The sequence below is a fragment of the Harpia harpyja genome, chromosome 1, assembly GCF_026419915.1.
Source record: "Harpia harpyja isolate bHarHar1 chromosome 1, bHarHar1 primary haplotype, whole genome shotgun sequence".
NCBI classification, from domain to species: Eukaryota; Metazoa; Chordata; class Aves; order Accipitriformes; family Accipitridae; genus Harpia; species Harpia harpyja.
Genome location: NC_068940.1, coordinates 71,682,773 through 71,700,757, shown reverse-complemented (window position 1 = coordinate 71,700,757; position 17,985 = coordinate 71,682,773). Strand labels below are relative to the sequence as shown.

Here is a 17,985-nt window from a genome sequence, read left to right as displayed (position 1 = left end):
ATAAGGTTTCCATGCATACGCTTATTCCCACAGTTACATACTAATAAATTTTTCATCAATTGAGGGAGAGAGATGAGAAAAACATCAAATGGCTCATGCAGCTGAAAAGCACACCATTGTCATCTACCTGGGTACTTTCATCCCATCTTTTAATATTTTACAGCTTCCCTACAGATCCCAGTAAACTTTATCAAGCCAGGACTCTGATCTACAGCCACAACTTCATTTTGCTTTACCTGAGATAGAAAAATCGATTTCAATCTTTTGGCTACAGAGAAGTCAGTGCCTTTCTTTTGTTTAGTTCAGCTTACGGAAATAACTGCATCCCTCTCAGAAAGAGGACAAAGAGTATTCAGCGAAAGGCACTTTGAAATTGTAGTGCCTGGTTTTGCGTCACTGGTCTGAGAGCCTGATCCAGAAGCAACCAAATTCAATAGCTTCTCAGTTTCAACAGTCATTGGATCAGGTTTTAAAGGGTTATTCCTTACGCTCCTTCTAATGCTGTGTCATACCCAGACTTCAGAGCCAAAAAGAAGAAAGTTTATGCATTTGGCTTTGAATATAGAATGGGATCTTAATTAGCATTCACATTCAGCTTAATTCCAGTCAAAAAAAGTTTTTATCATTAGTAGAGGAGCAAAAGGTAGGTTGATGCACATCACGTCTCTAAATCTTATACATAGATCTCTCTGATGGAAGAACCAGTGCATACACTACCATCAGTACATGTAATTAGTGGCAGTATGCACAAAGAGGTATATCCTAACTAGATGCTGGAAAAAATATGTGAACCATTTATCTGTATATAGAAGTACATGAAAAAATACTAGAGAGTGGCATGATTATATCCGGGTGCCTCTGCTATAAAAAGCATTTGTATTACCCTTACTTCTCTGAATAAATTCAAATGACAGCCCCATTTCATTTCTTCATTCAGTCTGGAGGCCAGATGGCATTAGAATCATTTACTTCACCTTGTTGTGCTTAATTACTACAATCAACACACTATTTTCCAAATTAATCATAACAAAGTAATTTCATTAGTAACACAGCAGGCTGTTGAATTATTAGCATCATAACAGTTTGCAAACAATTAAACTTTATTTGAACCTTAAAAATTTGCAGAGTAGAACATTATTGTAAGATCTAATGGCAGTATACTACAAATCCAGAACAGAGCAAATAATCAAGTAAAACGCTGTACAAAATATCACTTGCAATCATCTTTTAAAAAATTAGCTGTCTTACCGTTCACGGAAAGACAAGTGCAACCTCCGTACACAAAGAAAATAAAGCAATTAGCATTTTCTACCACTGCGTTTTGTTTAAGTAGTATTAACGGAGATTTTCTTATCCAAAAAAGGTTATGGTATTTGCACAGATTTAAAGTAAACAATTCTTCCATGGTCCATTGCTGGTTTATTCCAAGACACTTCCAAGTGGGTTTCAGGACATCTTTCACAGTTTGAATTTTAAGGCAGTTTGTTTACTCCCCCCGCCCCCCATATGTACTAAGAGCGGGGGGGGGGGGGGGGGGGATGGAACCCTGAAGGAGAGCTACAGACAAAAGACACTTTATTCCTCTGGCTGCCACCACCCAGGAGAGAAAGCGCTCGGCAGGCCTACTCCTCATCGCTTGGGTAAGGACTCCCTCTCCTGGAAAACCGGCAGAAGCGGCGCGGGGAAGGGGGAAGGGGACGGGCTCGGCCTCCTCCCGTGCTGTGAAAATTTGCTGCCACCTACCGCCGCGGGCGCGCAGGGCACGGCAGGGCAGGGCAGCGCAAGGCAGCGGAGCGCAGCGCGCCGTCTCAGCCCGCCGCCCCTTCCCCTCCTCCGGGCAGCGGCAGCGCCGGCTCCCGCACAGCCGCTGCGGGCTCGGCGCCGCCGTCCCCGCGCTGGTCCTGTCCTAAATCAAGTTTCGCGCGTATGCACTCAACGCGGGGGGGGGAGGTTTACTCCCAAAAAAGTAGGCGGTGGTGGAATCCGGAATTACGTAATTAATAAAAAGACATTGCGGTGGGCAGATTTATTACGCTGCCACGTTAACAAGAGAGAAGGAGCTTTTCTAGCCATGATATTAACGCTTCATATTCTGTACACAATCCACAAGTACACTTGATAAATTAAAGTAGTAAAAGATCTGAAGACTATAATCTATCATTTTAATGCTTCACTGATAATGTACAGAATCAATTTCAATGACTATCTCTTTTTTAAAAAATTACAACAAAACTCTGTACCCTGTTTGACTCCTATTAGAATCCAGTGTACCGTCAAGTATCATACATTAGCTAACATAAAGCACAACATCTTAGTTTAACTGAAAGGATCTAATTCCGAGTTCAGACTAACATTACCTTTTAACCCACAGTGTTTCCAGGGCCTGCCTGAAGCATAAACAGCACGAGCAACTAAAAAGGGGACCTGCACAGGCTCAGCAATTCGCAGACTGGCTTGACCTGCCTCTTTGGCAGATTAAGGGTCTCACAAATCAAGCATGTGGGAAGATTCAAAAAAGTTGATCTTGCATGCTAATAGTAAAGCACATATCCAAAACAAGAGTATTTAAAGTTTTAACTCTGACTTGCCCAACCCCTTGTCCACGAGCGATAGTATTTTAGTGTACTTTTTTTATGTTTCAACTGATATTTTTAGCCACAAAGTTCTGGATTTGACAATAACACCGCATGTAGCTGTTACTAATCCACAGAGCTGAAGATATCTGTTGCACAACTTGTATCAGAAATTCTACGTATCAACAAGGTATCCAGACTTGACTCTGTGAAAGTATCTGTAAGGTACAGATAAAATATTTCACGCTACCACGAACAAAAATCATTCTTACCTGCCATTTAGCTCATGTTGACTTAGCAAAAAATGTGGGGCTTAATATATTATCTTTTTACAAATTTTCACATAATTCACATCTCCAAGTCAGAATGGTATCAGGGCAGTATTACCACACAGGCTGATTTATTACATCAGCAAAAGAACCAAACTTTCATTTTGTGGTAACAAAATATTAAGTATCAATACAATACTACATAGATGAGAAAAATAAATCATTGGCTAAAACACAATACAAAAACATTTGGAAGCAGAATACCCCGAAGACTTGCAATATTACACATAAATTTCCCTTGATTTTCCTAGGAAACTGCACAAAATGTACAGTGAGCATTAAAAGGTTAATGCATGCATGAGCTGAGTAATAGTTTTCTACTTTTGAAGTTCAGCTTGATTTTTCTAAATCTGAGGAACAGGAAAACATAGCCAAATTCCCTGAAAGAACACAAATCTATAGCCATACAAAGTGCTGCTACTACGCTTAAGAGCAACAGGCACTATTTGGCTGCTTATGCCCCATATGTTAACTACAATCTATGTCATTTGCTAGCATTACTATTCTATAAGAAGTGGCTAAGAAGAACATTTCCGCAGAATTATGACCAATTACAGTTTTTAATGTTTAATATACACAAGGCAATTATTTGACTACATTCACTGAAACCACAAAATGTGTACGGCAGAATCTTCTTTCAGAGGCTGGGTCTGTAAACTGCAGCTGCACACCACTCTTGATTTCAAGTGCAGATTTCTCCTGATTAGGGAGAGGGAAGTTGAAAGTTCATCATTAACCAAAAAACCTCAAACATGCATATCAAACACAGTCCAAATATCTATCCCCTTCCACAGTTTTCTGCACAGATAGATACATACATATTACTAAAGTAACAAAACTAACTAGGAAAGTATGCTAATTTTATTTTACCAAAAAAAAAAACCAACCTGAAAAGGAACGTAGTTATAAAAATACATCATCTTCTGTATACTATGGTTTAATATTTCATAAAGAATCCCAGAAAAAGTGCTTTAATTGAACCTTCAATATATTCTGCCATAATCTTTATGTTAACAGGACTCCTACAAAGGTTCCAGGAAAGAAATACTTATGAAACAGAGAACAAGGGAACATATAAGCCATTACAGAAGATTGGATTAAAATGTACTTACCCAGGCCTCTCAAATATCATACATCTCCATTATGTAGGCTTTAGGCACCAAGCCAATGGTTCCCTTCATTTCTCCTACCCACCAGCCAAATCTATTGTACTCCTAATTGAAAACAATATGCAATATTAACCTTTAGTCTGATATAAATGCAACAGAGTTTTGTATGCAACTCCTTATGGATGCTTTCTCTTACATACAGTTATAATAATTTCAAATGAAAATTAAAATACATCTTTTTGTTAGAGGCATTCACATGCAGAGTTAGGCAAAGACAGAAGCTAAATTTTAAAAAGGCCAGGCATACGCAGGAAAATTTCTTAATTACAGCCACGCTTCTCTGTTAACACCTACTAAAAATAGCCGACCTCTCCATCCTTTATTCATCACAAATATAAAAACCTTGTCTTTGTAACTAAAATCTAATAGCACAGTGTTGACATACAAGAATCAACTGGGATTCTTTCAGTATCACAAGGCTAAACTCTAAGAAACTTACAATCAACTTGTTTTAAAAACTACTTTGCTCAAATGCAAAGGGAACACCATATATCTAATACATAATCTCTTTCTACGGACACAGTCTACTATTGCTTTAGGCTTGCAGAAAATTCTATGGCAGATCTCATATGTCTGACAGATGACTAATGTACTTTTGTTTGAAATTTGTTTAGGCTTAGTGAGATAAATATGAAACAAAATGAATTATAATAGTTTAAAGAAATAATATCTTCCAAAAGCAATACCAAGTAAGAGTATTGTGGGATCCAAATTTAATTTTTTGCCTATGAGATAAATATTTTAAGATCAATCCTAACAGCAGTTCAATAAATTGTAACAGCTGAAATTGCACACACACATATATTGAGTTACAAATGAAGCATTATTAAAACAGAGACCCCATTCAAAATTGAATGATTAGTAAGATAGAAAATTACTTCGGAACAAACATGGAAAATACAAAATACACAGATATCTCTGATAAGCAACATCTGCTTCCTGCTACACTGCTCTTCTGATGAGAAACGCAAAAGGCTGTAGGATTTTGAATTAATGGTCCTACTGAGATGAAGCTATTATTTTGACTGTAGATAAAGTTTTTCGGTTATAAATAGTCAAGTGGAGCTTAAGGGTTAATGGAGTTTCATTAGAGCCCGAGCTATAATGATTTGCTGCTGGCATATTTGGCCTGGTGGAGAGTTCTCTAGGGTCCTATGAGGTGCTTAGTGTACTTAGCTCTCCCTGTGCTTAACTACGATGAAGCCCTGTTGATGGCCCACTTTCATGTGGGCCCAGGCTTTTTTGTTGTTGTTGCTTTTTGCCTTTTTGGGTTTTTTTAAACACACTTGCACGCAGACATGCACACACTTTTATATTTTCTTATTGTGGAAGGCTGAACACCAGTCTTAAACATTTTCTTCCTTCTCTTCACAGTGAATTGGTGATTTAAAAGATTCTATCTTACTATCCATAAAATACTGCAGTAAGTGTGATTTAAATAAAATCCACATAAAAAGCAGCAGAAAAACCTTCATTTACGATGTGAACACACAAATATGAAAGCTGCAAAAGTAATTCCACCTTCTTTCCCCTTCCACTGCAGAACAGACTGCTGGGGATGGGTCTGATCTGAAAGTCTAGAGGTATCTGAACCTGATCTTCAGCGCAAACTGCTCTCCACAGAAGTTAAGAACTGCTCATAATCTTTCCCATGGGGGTACACATTACACCCCAAATCCTTAGAGGTTAGATAATACCCTGACGCTGAAGTTTATAATGTTCCTGATCAGCCTGTTTAAAAATCTGTGGTTTATCTCACAATATACAGGTTAAATATACAAACTGGATTTCTAGACTGAAGTGGGAAATCGCTGAAAGGAGCAGTACTCACGTATACTTCTGGAATCTCAGCAATAAATCTCTCCAAGAGAAAGCAACAGAAGATTTTAAACTGTTACATGGAACTCGTGAAGTGACTGACAAGAGTGATTAAGCAAGTTTTGCTAGACCTCAGCCAAAAAAACAAATAATACATGAAATGAAGGAAGTGGCTTAGTTAAGTGGTCATTAAATTGCATATGACAAATGGCATAGAAAAAGCCTGTGGACTACATTATCCATTGAAAATGTTCCACTTCGCAAGACTACATGAACTTAGAAACAATTGTTTTTAAAGAAACAATTCAGACACCTCAAATTAAAATTAAAAGCATGCTGCTGTTTTGAAAACTTTCTGGGTTTTGCTACTTACTAATACACCACTTACTGCTCTGGCATGAAGCTAAGTGAGAAGATTAAATGAATGTTGATGCAACGGACTAGTAAACTAATTTAAGGATTCACTGCAACCATTAAACCATACAGACAATATTGCAACACAGAAGCTTTTACTTTACATTACTATTCTTTGCATGGGTCTCAAGAGCAACATGAATCCCAATTAAACTATCTGCAGTCTATAGAAGTCTGAACAAAAATATAATGCAGATACCTGGCTACCAAGAATATAAAACTTTAATCTCAGGTTTTAGAATAATTAGATAGTGCTCCCTTTTAAACTGATTAAAGCACAGACGTTTCTCTTTAAACTCCTAACCACTCCTTTCTGTCCTCAGTATCACAAAAGAGTGCTTACTAGTCAGGCAGATAAGCAGTCCCCCCCAGTCCTTTCTTGAAGTCACATATAAAATCCGAATTGAAATACTGTTTCTATCAACGTTACCAATTATAAACTCCTTCATAGCAATATAATTTAATTAATACAGTGCTGTTGTGAGGTCCATATGTCTATTACTGCTACTTAAGATGTATAGAATAAAAGTCTAAAGCCCAATTTGTGGGAAATAATGATTAATACACAGAAGGATATGAATAGAGTTACAATTTTTAGATGAATTTTTAAGAGTTGGGAAGCACAGTGCTTTTGCAAGCATCAGCTTCAGATCCCAGGTACCACTGGGTTTACCATCTGGTATCCCTCACTGCATTCAGCTCTTAACATCACTGCTAACATAGGCAAGCGACTATACTTCAGAAGGACTGATAAAATAATAAAGAGTCCTTTAATCTACAGGAAACCATTGTAGTCAATTTATAAGAAATATTGCATCCCTTTGTAGGATGTGTAATTATTTTCTATTAATCATGTGCTATAAAGCTACATTATGTGGTTATTCTGTTATCACTAGAAAGAGGCCTGCAGTCAGCTCCTGACAATGTTAGGTAATTACTAACACAAAGCTTCTTTCTCCTTATGTAGAAATGCTATCAAGATCCAGAGGTGCTGTGATGCTCGCTGTATGAAAATAACTCTCCAAAGAAATTCAATAACTGCAAAATGAATTGCTCCAAGGCAAACAGAGGGATAGGAGAGGGGGGCAGGGCCAGATCCAGCCGCCCTGCAATGAGGAGAATGCACAAGTGTGCGGCCAGGGCTCTGCCATGTGACTGGGAACACATTTGCCATACCAGGCAATGTTAGGCAGGGGCGGGGGGAGGAAGGGGCCACCACAACCCCTGGAAGACAAGCACCGGGGCAGTGGAATATATTATGCCAAATAACACAGAACAACCACCTTAACAAATGACCAAATGCTTTCAAAGCTACTTCTGTTTTCACTGTCTGTAAGAGTGGATTTTTTTTCCCCCAGCAGAAATTTATTAACCGAAGTGAAGTAATTTCACAGGCGGCAAGGAACAGGTTATGGCTTAACATTTAACATGCTGGCAAAACACTCTCTGTACAGCATGCTATGATAGCAAGGGGAAAAAAAAAATCCCATCAGGGTTTACAGGCTCCTTAAATGCTCTCAGCTGAACACACTGTGAGCAGACGCTTCTCCTTGTCCCCATCCCACCAAGTTCACTCTACTGATTCGTATGTACCCGTGACTCCGTGAGACACCGATCGTAAGTTTTTGCACTTAGGGAAAACACAGTAGGTAGAAATACACTACCTGTTTTTTACAGGTATCTTTCAAATCCAAGATTTTTGTACTATATAGAAGAGAATTTCAATATGCAAGAATAGAAAATGTTTATATGCAAGAGGATTTCCAGAACAATCTCTACCATTAGAACAGATCCTCTGCATAAATGAGGATCTCCAGCTGCTTTGCACCATATTAACTTCTACTGACTTCAGCAAAAGTTGAGAACATCTGGTCCTTGTGCAATTAGTCCCTATTGTTCAATACATATGGTATGTTTTTTGTGTTTGTACTGTGGGGTTTTTTATTTGTTTTGTTTTTTAAAAAGAGTTGCTGAAAATCATCATTGTGTTTCAATGCCTTGAAGAAAACAATGGAGTTGTGTTTTAAAAAAACACAACTGAAGTGTGTGAATTCAAGATTTTTCTCCTGTCCTCTTCCAGTAGCACTATAAGTAATATTAACTTACGGGCTGAAGATCTGAAAACTTTAAAACTGAAAAGCAAAGCATACCTATAACCTAGTTTGGGGTTAAAATAAGTAGCCTCTCCTATCAAGCTAAAGATGTGCAGGAAACAGGGAGAAATTCTTTTTTAAGACTACCCTGGGGGGGCAATTTTGGCAAGATAATATTTTAAAACACCTCTAATTCATCCAGGAGATACAGACTAGCTAAAAAACTTTAGAACTTCCTTTGGTGTAATTGCTGAATGATACACTATCAACCAGGGAGCATTTTTGGCACAGAACAGCATTTTCTCTAAAAAGCAGAAAATGATAAATGTTTTAGATAACTGAATAAGACTTCTACACAGGTAGTAGAGTTGTTTTAAGAGAGCAATAAAATGGTCATCTTTAAGAATATAAGCCTCAGATTTATTGTATGGTTGCGTTATTAGGTTTTATTTCCTGCAATGACATGAGACAAAATAGACTCCAATTAAAGAGCTCCAATATAAATCAGGGTAAGCACACTGAATTCTGAACCAAAACTGGCCCCTGAAAACACCCTGGAATGACAGAAGGGCCATTTTATTTTCCGTTAGATGACACAATGCCAAAAATTTTTCTAATCAGGTACGCAAATGCTTACATATTATCAGTATGCAAAGCAACAAAGCTAGAGTCACTTTGCATAATCTATCTTAACTAACCTTCCATTTAAAGGCCTTTGCTCTTATCTTATGTTTAGCCACGTATCTATTTTTTTTTCTGTAAGGAATATACCTAAACAAGCCAGAAGAAGGAAATGTACAACTTAGTACTGCATTTTAGTTTTGATCAGAAGCACCCCTCTGAAGTGAATCTCCCAGTGCTCCCGCTTTCCCCACCTTGGCTTACTTTGCAGAGCTGTCAGTCTCAGAGCACACACACTACATTTCTTTCAGATGAAACTAAAATGGAAGATGCACTTGAATGTGCTCCAACCACTAATGTGTTCTTCTTCCACAAAACCAGGCTAGACCTCTTCGGTCAAACCCCTTTGAAAACACACAGTATGGACACCGGGGCCTCAGCACTAAGTGTTCCACTCTGCATATCTGTTCTATTGGTACTGCCAATTTGCTAAGGTAGACAGACATAGGCAGTATGGTCATGGAAAGAGAAATTACTGTTAAATACGGATCTCAGTATGATCAGTCAGAAAGTAGCTTGACAAAAAAAACCACTCAGGATTTTAGTATGCCTTTCACATCTTTTTGAAAAATACCAAATAAATACATTTTATGAAGATTATACAGATAATGTACAAAATGCTCTCACTGATTATGAAACAGCTGCACTGTTAAGTTGTACTTTATTTCATAAGCAGTAACCTGAGCTATGGAGATTTCTTTATTTGTCTTTTCACTAAGCAAAAAATACAGGTTGAGATGTGAGTATTCTAACCAGTTTAGCAAACTTGGGCATTGATACAATTTAAATAAAGCAAGAGGAGCAATATGTTACATGTAAGTTTCTAGGTGAATGTGTTTTAGAAGAATGAGCAAGGTTTCAGTTTGGCAATGTTTACTTCCTTAAATAGCTAAGCATTATGCAAAGACAAATCCCCCATAATTTGCTTTAAACTGAGCATCAGAATTCAGTGTTAGTGCCATGAGCATGATTTGCATGCTTATACTCTGATAATACAAATACCTATGCTATGCCCGACTAGTGTAATTACTGTAGAAAAGCATGTTTTCCTTGTTTTAAAGGTGCATTCAAAAACTATTTTAGCTATTATCTAAATATTTATGTCCGTTGTGGCTTTTGTGTGGCAGAAGTTCTATGGGCTCTTACACAAAAAAAAACCCCAAACTTTTTTCTAGGTTTTTCTACCTTTGAGAGTTTCAACTTCAAAAGTTTTAATCTGAGCAGAATTAACAGAACTGTTGCAACAGTACTTGTTAACTTGATTTAAAAAAAAGTTAACTTTTCAGATTGATCGATGTATCTGTACAGATAAACTCATACTATTATCACTTTAATTTATAATATGTTTGAATGTTCAAGTGGCTTTTATAACTTATGCTATGAATCATGTGAACTTTCAGAAAACTATATACCCCTCTCCAGCTATGCAGTAGAAAACATTTTCTAGCTTTACTGGTAGAGGGACTCATTAATTAATTAATCAGTTAATAGTGACTTCTTAGTATTTGCTTCTTAGTTAATATTGACTATTAGAAATGCAATACTTGAGCATCCTGTTTTCTAAAAGGATGATTGCTCTTAACTCTTGCTCATTTATGAGCTTGCCTTTGCTTTCAAGCCTGTATGATAAATGGGGAAACAAACCATGACATAACAATCCTTTTTATAAATCTTCCATAGATCTACTCAAGAAATCAATTTCCAGAAACAAAGACAACTGTGTGTGGAAGTAGCCTTTTTTTTTTTTTTTTTTTTCTCTCTCCAGTTTGGTATGCACAATTTATGCAAGTGGAGTACTTGCAGTATTTGTTTGTTTGCTTTAGGTGCATGTTTTGTGTTGGGAAGTTCCATAGTTCCATCGGCTAAATGCATGTAGTAATGGAAGTTTACTTAGATGTTAGCAGGCACCTGCTTAGTAGAATTACTGACATTTCTTGACTTTTAAACTAATTTAATTCCCGTCTCATTTATATTTATATTTGCATTAAAACAATAACTAATACTTCAAAATCAGAAATTATATCTCAATCTGGAATTTTCTTTCCCTGTTATTATTTGAGTACACGCCAATGCAATATAATGCTGCTCACTCTGGTATTCATGATTCATGGAAATCTCATCTATAACTTAACCCTTTGCTCTAAAATTTTCCATGAAAGTAGAGTGTTAACTTGGTATCTAGATTACCCTTTATGCAGTGGTAGTGCATTTCCAGTGTGGGAGATTTTTGTAAGAGCCCATAGAACTTCTGCCACACAAAAGCCACAACGGACATAAATATTTAGATAATAGCTAAAATAGTTTTTGAATGCACCTTTAAAACAAGGAAAACATGCTTTTCTACAGTAATTACACTAGTCGGGCATAGCATAGGTATTTGTATTATCAGAGTATAAGCATGCAAATCATGCTCATGGCACTAACACTGAATTCTGATGCTCAGTTTAAAGCAAATTATGGGGGATTTGTCTTTGCATAATGCTTAGCTATTTAAGGAAGTAAACATTGCCAAACTGAAACCTTGCTCATTCTTCTAAAACACATTCACCTAGAAGCTTACATGTAACATATTGCTCCTCTTGCTTTATTTAAATTGTATCAATGCCCAAGTTTGCTAAATTGGTTCATAATTACTTTTGTTGTACTAATGATCTCATTTCTTGGAAATAAAATAGTCACTTTTCCCCTAATTTCTATAAAGGTATCTGAAAAGCAGGTAAAAATATATTGCTTTGGCATAACTATTGCTGGGAGAGTCAAATATCTATCTTATCTTGTTCGTCAGAACAAGCTATACCATTTATATTTCATTGTAAAACAAAGAACTATTACATGCTGCACAAATACGCTCGATATTTTGTTAATGCTTCACCCTTCCTACTATAATACTGTTATACCCGTACTTACTCCCTTATGAGCAAAATGAGATTTTCAAGAGTAATGTTCATACCTGGCTGACATATGATAGAAAGGCAACAAAGCCATAGCTAGGTTCAAGCTGAAGCTGAATTTATGACACCATTTTGGATCCACACACATCACCTCCTGTCCATACCTGCATCTCTCATTTTCAACCACTAGATGGTGTGAAAAAATAAAAAAATTGCCAAGGATTCCTACCTACTGCCACAAAATCCAAGTATTAATGCAGTGGATTAGGAAATATTTTTTGAAGAAAAGTCTTGACCCACTTCAGGATGGTTAGGTTCACTTTTTCTTTGGTTATATTTTCACTTACCAGACGAAGAGCTCATAAATGATCAGACCTTGAAACTGAATCAAGTGGAGGGTTAAGATGGATAATTCTCTGGCACTTTCCCCTCCCGGGACCCTAAATTCAGAGCTGACAGTAGTGGCCAACACTCATTTTTCTGAAAAAGCTGTAACAATCTTTAAGTGAAACAGGGCTGAATTTTCTGGGCTGTATTTTGGAGTAGAAATCATTCCCAAAGAGAGAAGCTCTATATATCTGGAGCAGCAGCAAGCTTGCTTCAAGGACCGATTATGGATTAATCACGGCATGACCACAAGACAGTTGATATACAGAGGACAGCTTAAGCTACTGTTTTTCTATTCTGCCCCATTTTTTAAATTAAATTTCTCACTCTTTTGAGGAAGGAGTAGCAAATTATTTTTTCACCTACAAGCTGAAGATTAAGATTTTATAGTCCTCATACCGTACCAGAAAAGAACAACCCACAAAGAGGCCAAACTCATACAGTGGAATCTGTTTGTTCATGGCCTTTTGGGGGGAGGGAGAGGGGGAAGAGGTTGTTATTTTAAATTAGTACCATTCTTCAGTGCTGTATAACTGCTTGAAAGTCTGCCCAATCCAAGAGTGTTATCCGGCCTTCAGTAATGCAATTCAGTTATTAGTCTAAGTGACAATGAAATACCTCAAAAGACATACATGGTCACATTACCATTAGTAATATATCTTCTATATTTTTATATAGGACTATCTTTGTATCCATAAATCTTAAATTTATTTAAACAGAGGCTGTTACATTTATTATCTGGAAACATTGCAGTTAAAGGTATCATGAAAGATTTAAAGCAATTGTGACAAAACTGAAGAGTTTGAAACTAAGACAAACAGCTGCCTTTAGCTTTCATGCACCTACTTGTATATTTCAGTGACCTACAATATCTTTGGCATTAATTATACTGAACGGCAATTATATCTGAGATATATATTCTAGATACATTTTAAAATGTGTTTTTTTCAATGAGAACTTGAAAAGCTCAGCTTTTTTCTAGTAAGTGGCAAAAAGAGAAATTTCCTTTGATGAATTGTTCAGAAGTAGACCTCAATGGACCACAAGATATATATTTTCAGAGAGGTTTTGTTTTTGTTGGGGGGGGGTTAAGGAAAAATAAGAAAATTAACCAACATTAAAGTAGAATAAAATGTCATGCTTATACTGCTTATCACTTTAGATGAGAGGAATTATATTTCTCATTTGCTTTGCAAACAAGAAAGCAAAAAATTAAAAATTGCCCAAATCTGTCAGAGCAAACAAATTTGGAACCTGAGCTGTCAGAACAATTACAATATACATACAAAGATGAAAGCATAGTTCAAGAAAACAAACCATCTTCTGTAGCAAGATGCCCAAAAAGTCAGAATCAGCACAGCCAGGAATATAAAACAGGAAACAAAAACCATAACTTACAAGATAATTTAAAATTCTACAAGGTTAACTTTTACAAGCAGAAAGCACATTGTCTCCCGTTAAATCAGTTAACAAATGGTAGCCAAGATTTAACAAGTAAATAAACATGCTTTTAAGTTAATTCCTGTTACATGGCTCTGTTTTAAATGTGATTATAGTTCATTTGACAAAATAATTAATTGCTGTGAATATCTGATTGCAAACAAAGGATCTGAAAGGGAGTGCCAATTTCCCCCCATAGAACTGTGGGAAAGTGCCTTTCTGCCATGGCTCTCTTTTTACAACTATGTAACCCCAGCAGCATCCCGTACCTTGCTGAGAATGTAGATAACATCACCCCGTTTAAACGTCAACTCATCAGGTACATCTCCTGTGCAGTCCCACAAACCTTGATAGAAATTGGCATAATCGGTATTTTTGCTCTCTGCAAAGAAAACGGCATCTAATTACAAAAGGATGAAGATTGAGGGAATAAAGTTACTCTTTAAATCTCCTCCAGATAGTATAAAGCAATTTATTAGCACACATTTCTTACTCCTCTTTTCAGAAACAGCTCCTTCATACCACAAAAGCAAGTGGAAAACAAGTTTAATGTGTGAGACCTTCACTGGCAAGTTGTATCACTTAAAAACATGTAGCTACAGGTTTTCAAAGCATTTTCCAGCTACAACTTAAAGCAGCTCTTTTCCTCTACTAATGTATTTCCAGCAAGCATATTTGTATCTCAGCTTGAAACTGATAAAATTGCTAGAATATCATGAATAATAATCTGTGAAAGGAAGCCAAAGTATTTTGTGATATGCTCCCCCCACTCCTGTTCCAAGAAAACGAAATAACTTCTCTGAGAACCTTTGAGATAACCCTTGATTGTTCCTTCTGAAATACTGGAGAACTTGGAAACTGTTGCTGAAGCTGCATTTTAAAAATATTTGTGTCAGCTCCAGTTTAGGACATTAAGCTCTAGCTAAATATGCAACTCCACTACAGTCATAAACTCATCCTTCTAACAGCATAAGCACAATGGATGTGCTGTGTTCAAGCTGCCATACAGACCATTAACTGATTGATTATTTAGCACTCTTTGCTCTGTAATATGGCAATAACACAGTAATAAATGCTTTGTCATACACTTACAATACAGAGTACATCTACTGAAACACAGCACTTACAGTTAAATACACTGGGTGCTTCTGTTACACTGCAAACTATTTCCTGTTTTTAATTCCATGAGAATGGAGTGTGATGAGTTAATGCAAAAAGAATGTAAGCAATACCACTAAGATGACCAGTTACATTATGTATACACTAACCAGACAGAATGTATATGTACTAATAATTTACATCACTGGAAAGCTATCTTCTAATTCTGATAACATAAATATCACTGAACTGGCTGGATCAAGGCTGTCATCTTAGTTTTGTTATATGATCCTCGAACAGCAGGCTTGCTGGTTATTCCAACATATACCAGTTACATTTGCATGTCATTAGCACTCTACACCATTATTTATAGTTTACAATTTAATCATGATTGGTTCACTTTATTACTGAAAAAATCCTTCTAAAATATCAAGTATCGAGCAATAGAAAGTGTCATGCTATTAAAAAAATAGCAGTATTTAACATGTGTTTTTCCCTATTTTGACAAATACTTAGATTTTAATTTTAATACACTCTGTATGAGCAAGAAGAGTTTTTTTTCTATTTATCCATTTCAGTCTCTGTTCTGTGCTATCCTGTTTCGGTGGCAATACTGTCATAAGGCTAAATATTCACAACCTTGAATTTAAAGCTGCTATGCAGGTTAGCCACCATTTAATTTTCCATAACCTCGTGATGAGTAGCTACTACTTGCTACACAGCACTAGGGGGCGTTCTGAATACCAATGCACAAATCCTTCCATCATCACACAAGGAGCAACAGATACATATATAAAAACTCCCAACCATTCAGAAATATGAGATAAGGTTATCATAAAATGCATAGACAGAATAATTTCAAGAGGAAGGCAGAATCAGTTTGAAATGTCGCACCTCCAAATTTTGGCCCTTCCCATTTGTCAGCTTACCAATTTAGCATTAGATGATTATAAACACAGGTTAGCGCCAAATTAATTTGTAATAAATACTAAATCAGAATCTCTCCTCAGTCTTTTGATACCTCATTGATCACAGTTCCCAGCTCTATCTCGTAAAACACAATGTAAGCACACGTAAGAAAAAACTAAAAGAGCTATTTCTGTCTATCCCACCTTTCAAATCTTTCAGCAGTTGTCTTAGTGATTTGATTTAAAATATATTAATGAGGACTTTTACTTCTTCAGGATTGCACTGAAATGAATCATGACTTTTCACACTAATCTTTATCATTTTGAGGTCTGTTCTTACCTTTATGTGCCTGAAGTAACTCCTGTTAACACTAATGGGAGTTACATGGGGAACATCAGCAACAGGAGAGATCCCACAGTGGGTGAGACACATCTCTCCCTAGATGTTCATCATGAGCATTTAATTAAGCCTTAAAGTGGGAAAGCAACTTAACTAATAACACAGCGGCATTGGAAAAGATGCATTTTAAAATACGCTTATTGCTACAGTGAAGATGTTGCCCAAAGACTAACCATGGCTCTGTGCGCTCATATGTGAATTCAACATAAGACAGAGTTTAAATCAGAAAGCCACATTTCTTGGAAAACCATATACCAGTATACCAGGAGCAGAGAAATGAAAAGTAGGGAGAGAAAGTGCCAGCGTAAGTTTGTGAACAACTATGCTGGTCTTCCAATAAGCGTTACTTTCAAATTCGAAATACCCTCTCATACCCACCAGCACAAGTTTCCCCAAATTCTCCAAGTATAACTGCGCACACATAAAAGCCAACTGTAAATTTAACTTCAGAATCTATACATCTAAATGGCAAAATGCTTCATAAAATCATTCATAGTGCTTCACAAACACAGAGGTAGAACAAAAAAAAAGCTGCAAAAACCTCTGTAAAACACAAGCCCCTTCTTTCTTACTTCAGCCCCCCTTTCAGTTAGAGAGGACCCTGCCAAATTTCATTTGATTGCCTCTGAAGAACTGAATGAAACAAAACCGGGAGACCTGGGTAAAGGAATTTGGTTATTTATACAGTAATGGAATTATGTGGAGCTTCTTAAACGCATGTAATACCTGAAAACACCTGGCGGATTTAGCATCAAGAACTTATGTGCCCATTAGAGTTCAAATTCAAAAGGTATTGATTTGCTGGCATTACAGCCACAATTACACTCTATTCTTATACACTGTGAAATGTTTTGTGCCTTAAAAATATGATGATGACATAACTGCTAAACTGAAGTCTGTCCTATTTCGAAGGCATGGTCACTTAGGCCACAAATATGAAAAAGGCATGGTAAAAAAAAAAAAAAAAAAAATATATATATATATATATATATATATATGTAGCAGAGGGTAGAAAGCAGTTTGGTTTTACCTACCCACTGCTTTTAATATTACCAATCAGAAGAAATGGCTGAGCAGGATTTTGGATGGGTTGTTTCTCCAGGAAATACTACTTTCATTCCAGGACAGCTATCTGGATGAACAACTATCCAACAGTTTCCAAAACTCTTCCACAAAGAATTCCTCATGGTTTTCTTCTGCCATCTCTGTTTTTCCAGTAACAGTAATAGGAACAACAGATATTTTTGTCCAATATACTGATGAAAACACTTCAGAGTTTATTGACAGATCAAACAGCAATGGCTGCCAGCCTTTGCAACAGTAGGCTCAAACTGCTTATTTCACTGAAAAATACTGGCACCTGGCAAAACATGCTTGAAGAAAGAAAGGTGAACAATTCAGGTAAAAAAATCTGCCAAGTATATCACTCAAGCATGCACTTCAAATACTGTAGACTGTTTAAAACTTAAGAATGCCCATGGATTACTCAAGGGGGAAAAAAATTATAAGAATATTCCAACAGCCTCAATAGACAGAAAAAACAAAACCTGGAAAAACAGATTAAAAGTACATATTTCAGAGGGATTTAAGTGTGCTGTCCCTTTGCAGCCTAAGCCAATCTAACTGCAGGCTGTTCCATTCCTGCCCCCTTCCTTATGCCAATTTTGGCATTTGCCATTTCTGAGCACAAACTTGGCAGAAAACTAAACTGACCAAAATGAAAGAGGAATTACAGCCCAAGTATGGAAATGCACTACTTAAAACATTAGAATAAAATGTGACTG

The 17,985-nt window shown here is 36.7% G+C and overlaps 1 protein-coding gene across 3 annotated transcripts in view; it reads right to left on the bottom strand.

Annotated features, from left to right (window-relative positions):
* Positions 1-1,082: 1,082 nt before the first annotated feature.
* SKAP2 (src kinase associated phosphoprotein 2) overlaps positions 1,083-17,985 on the bottom strand; it is a 123,035-nt gene continuing 106,132 nt past the window's right edge. For 2 of the 3 annotated variants that reach the window (XM_052799558.1, XM_052799576.1), the window contains 3 exons: positions 14,065-14,195; positions 4,015-4,116; positions 1,083-3,601 (listed from right to left, as the gene is read on the bottom strand). In XM_052799558.1, coding sequence (XP_052655518.1) covers positions 4,024-4,116; positions 14,065-14,195 — 224 coding nt within the window. In that variant the 3' untranslated portion in view covers positions 1,083-3,601; positions 4,015-4,023. The remainder of the gene's footprint in view (positions 3,602-4,014; positions 4,117-14,064; positions 14,196-17,985) is intronic. The other variant, XM_052799568.1, reaches the window with a different exon arrangement.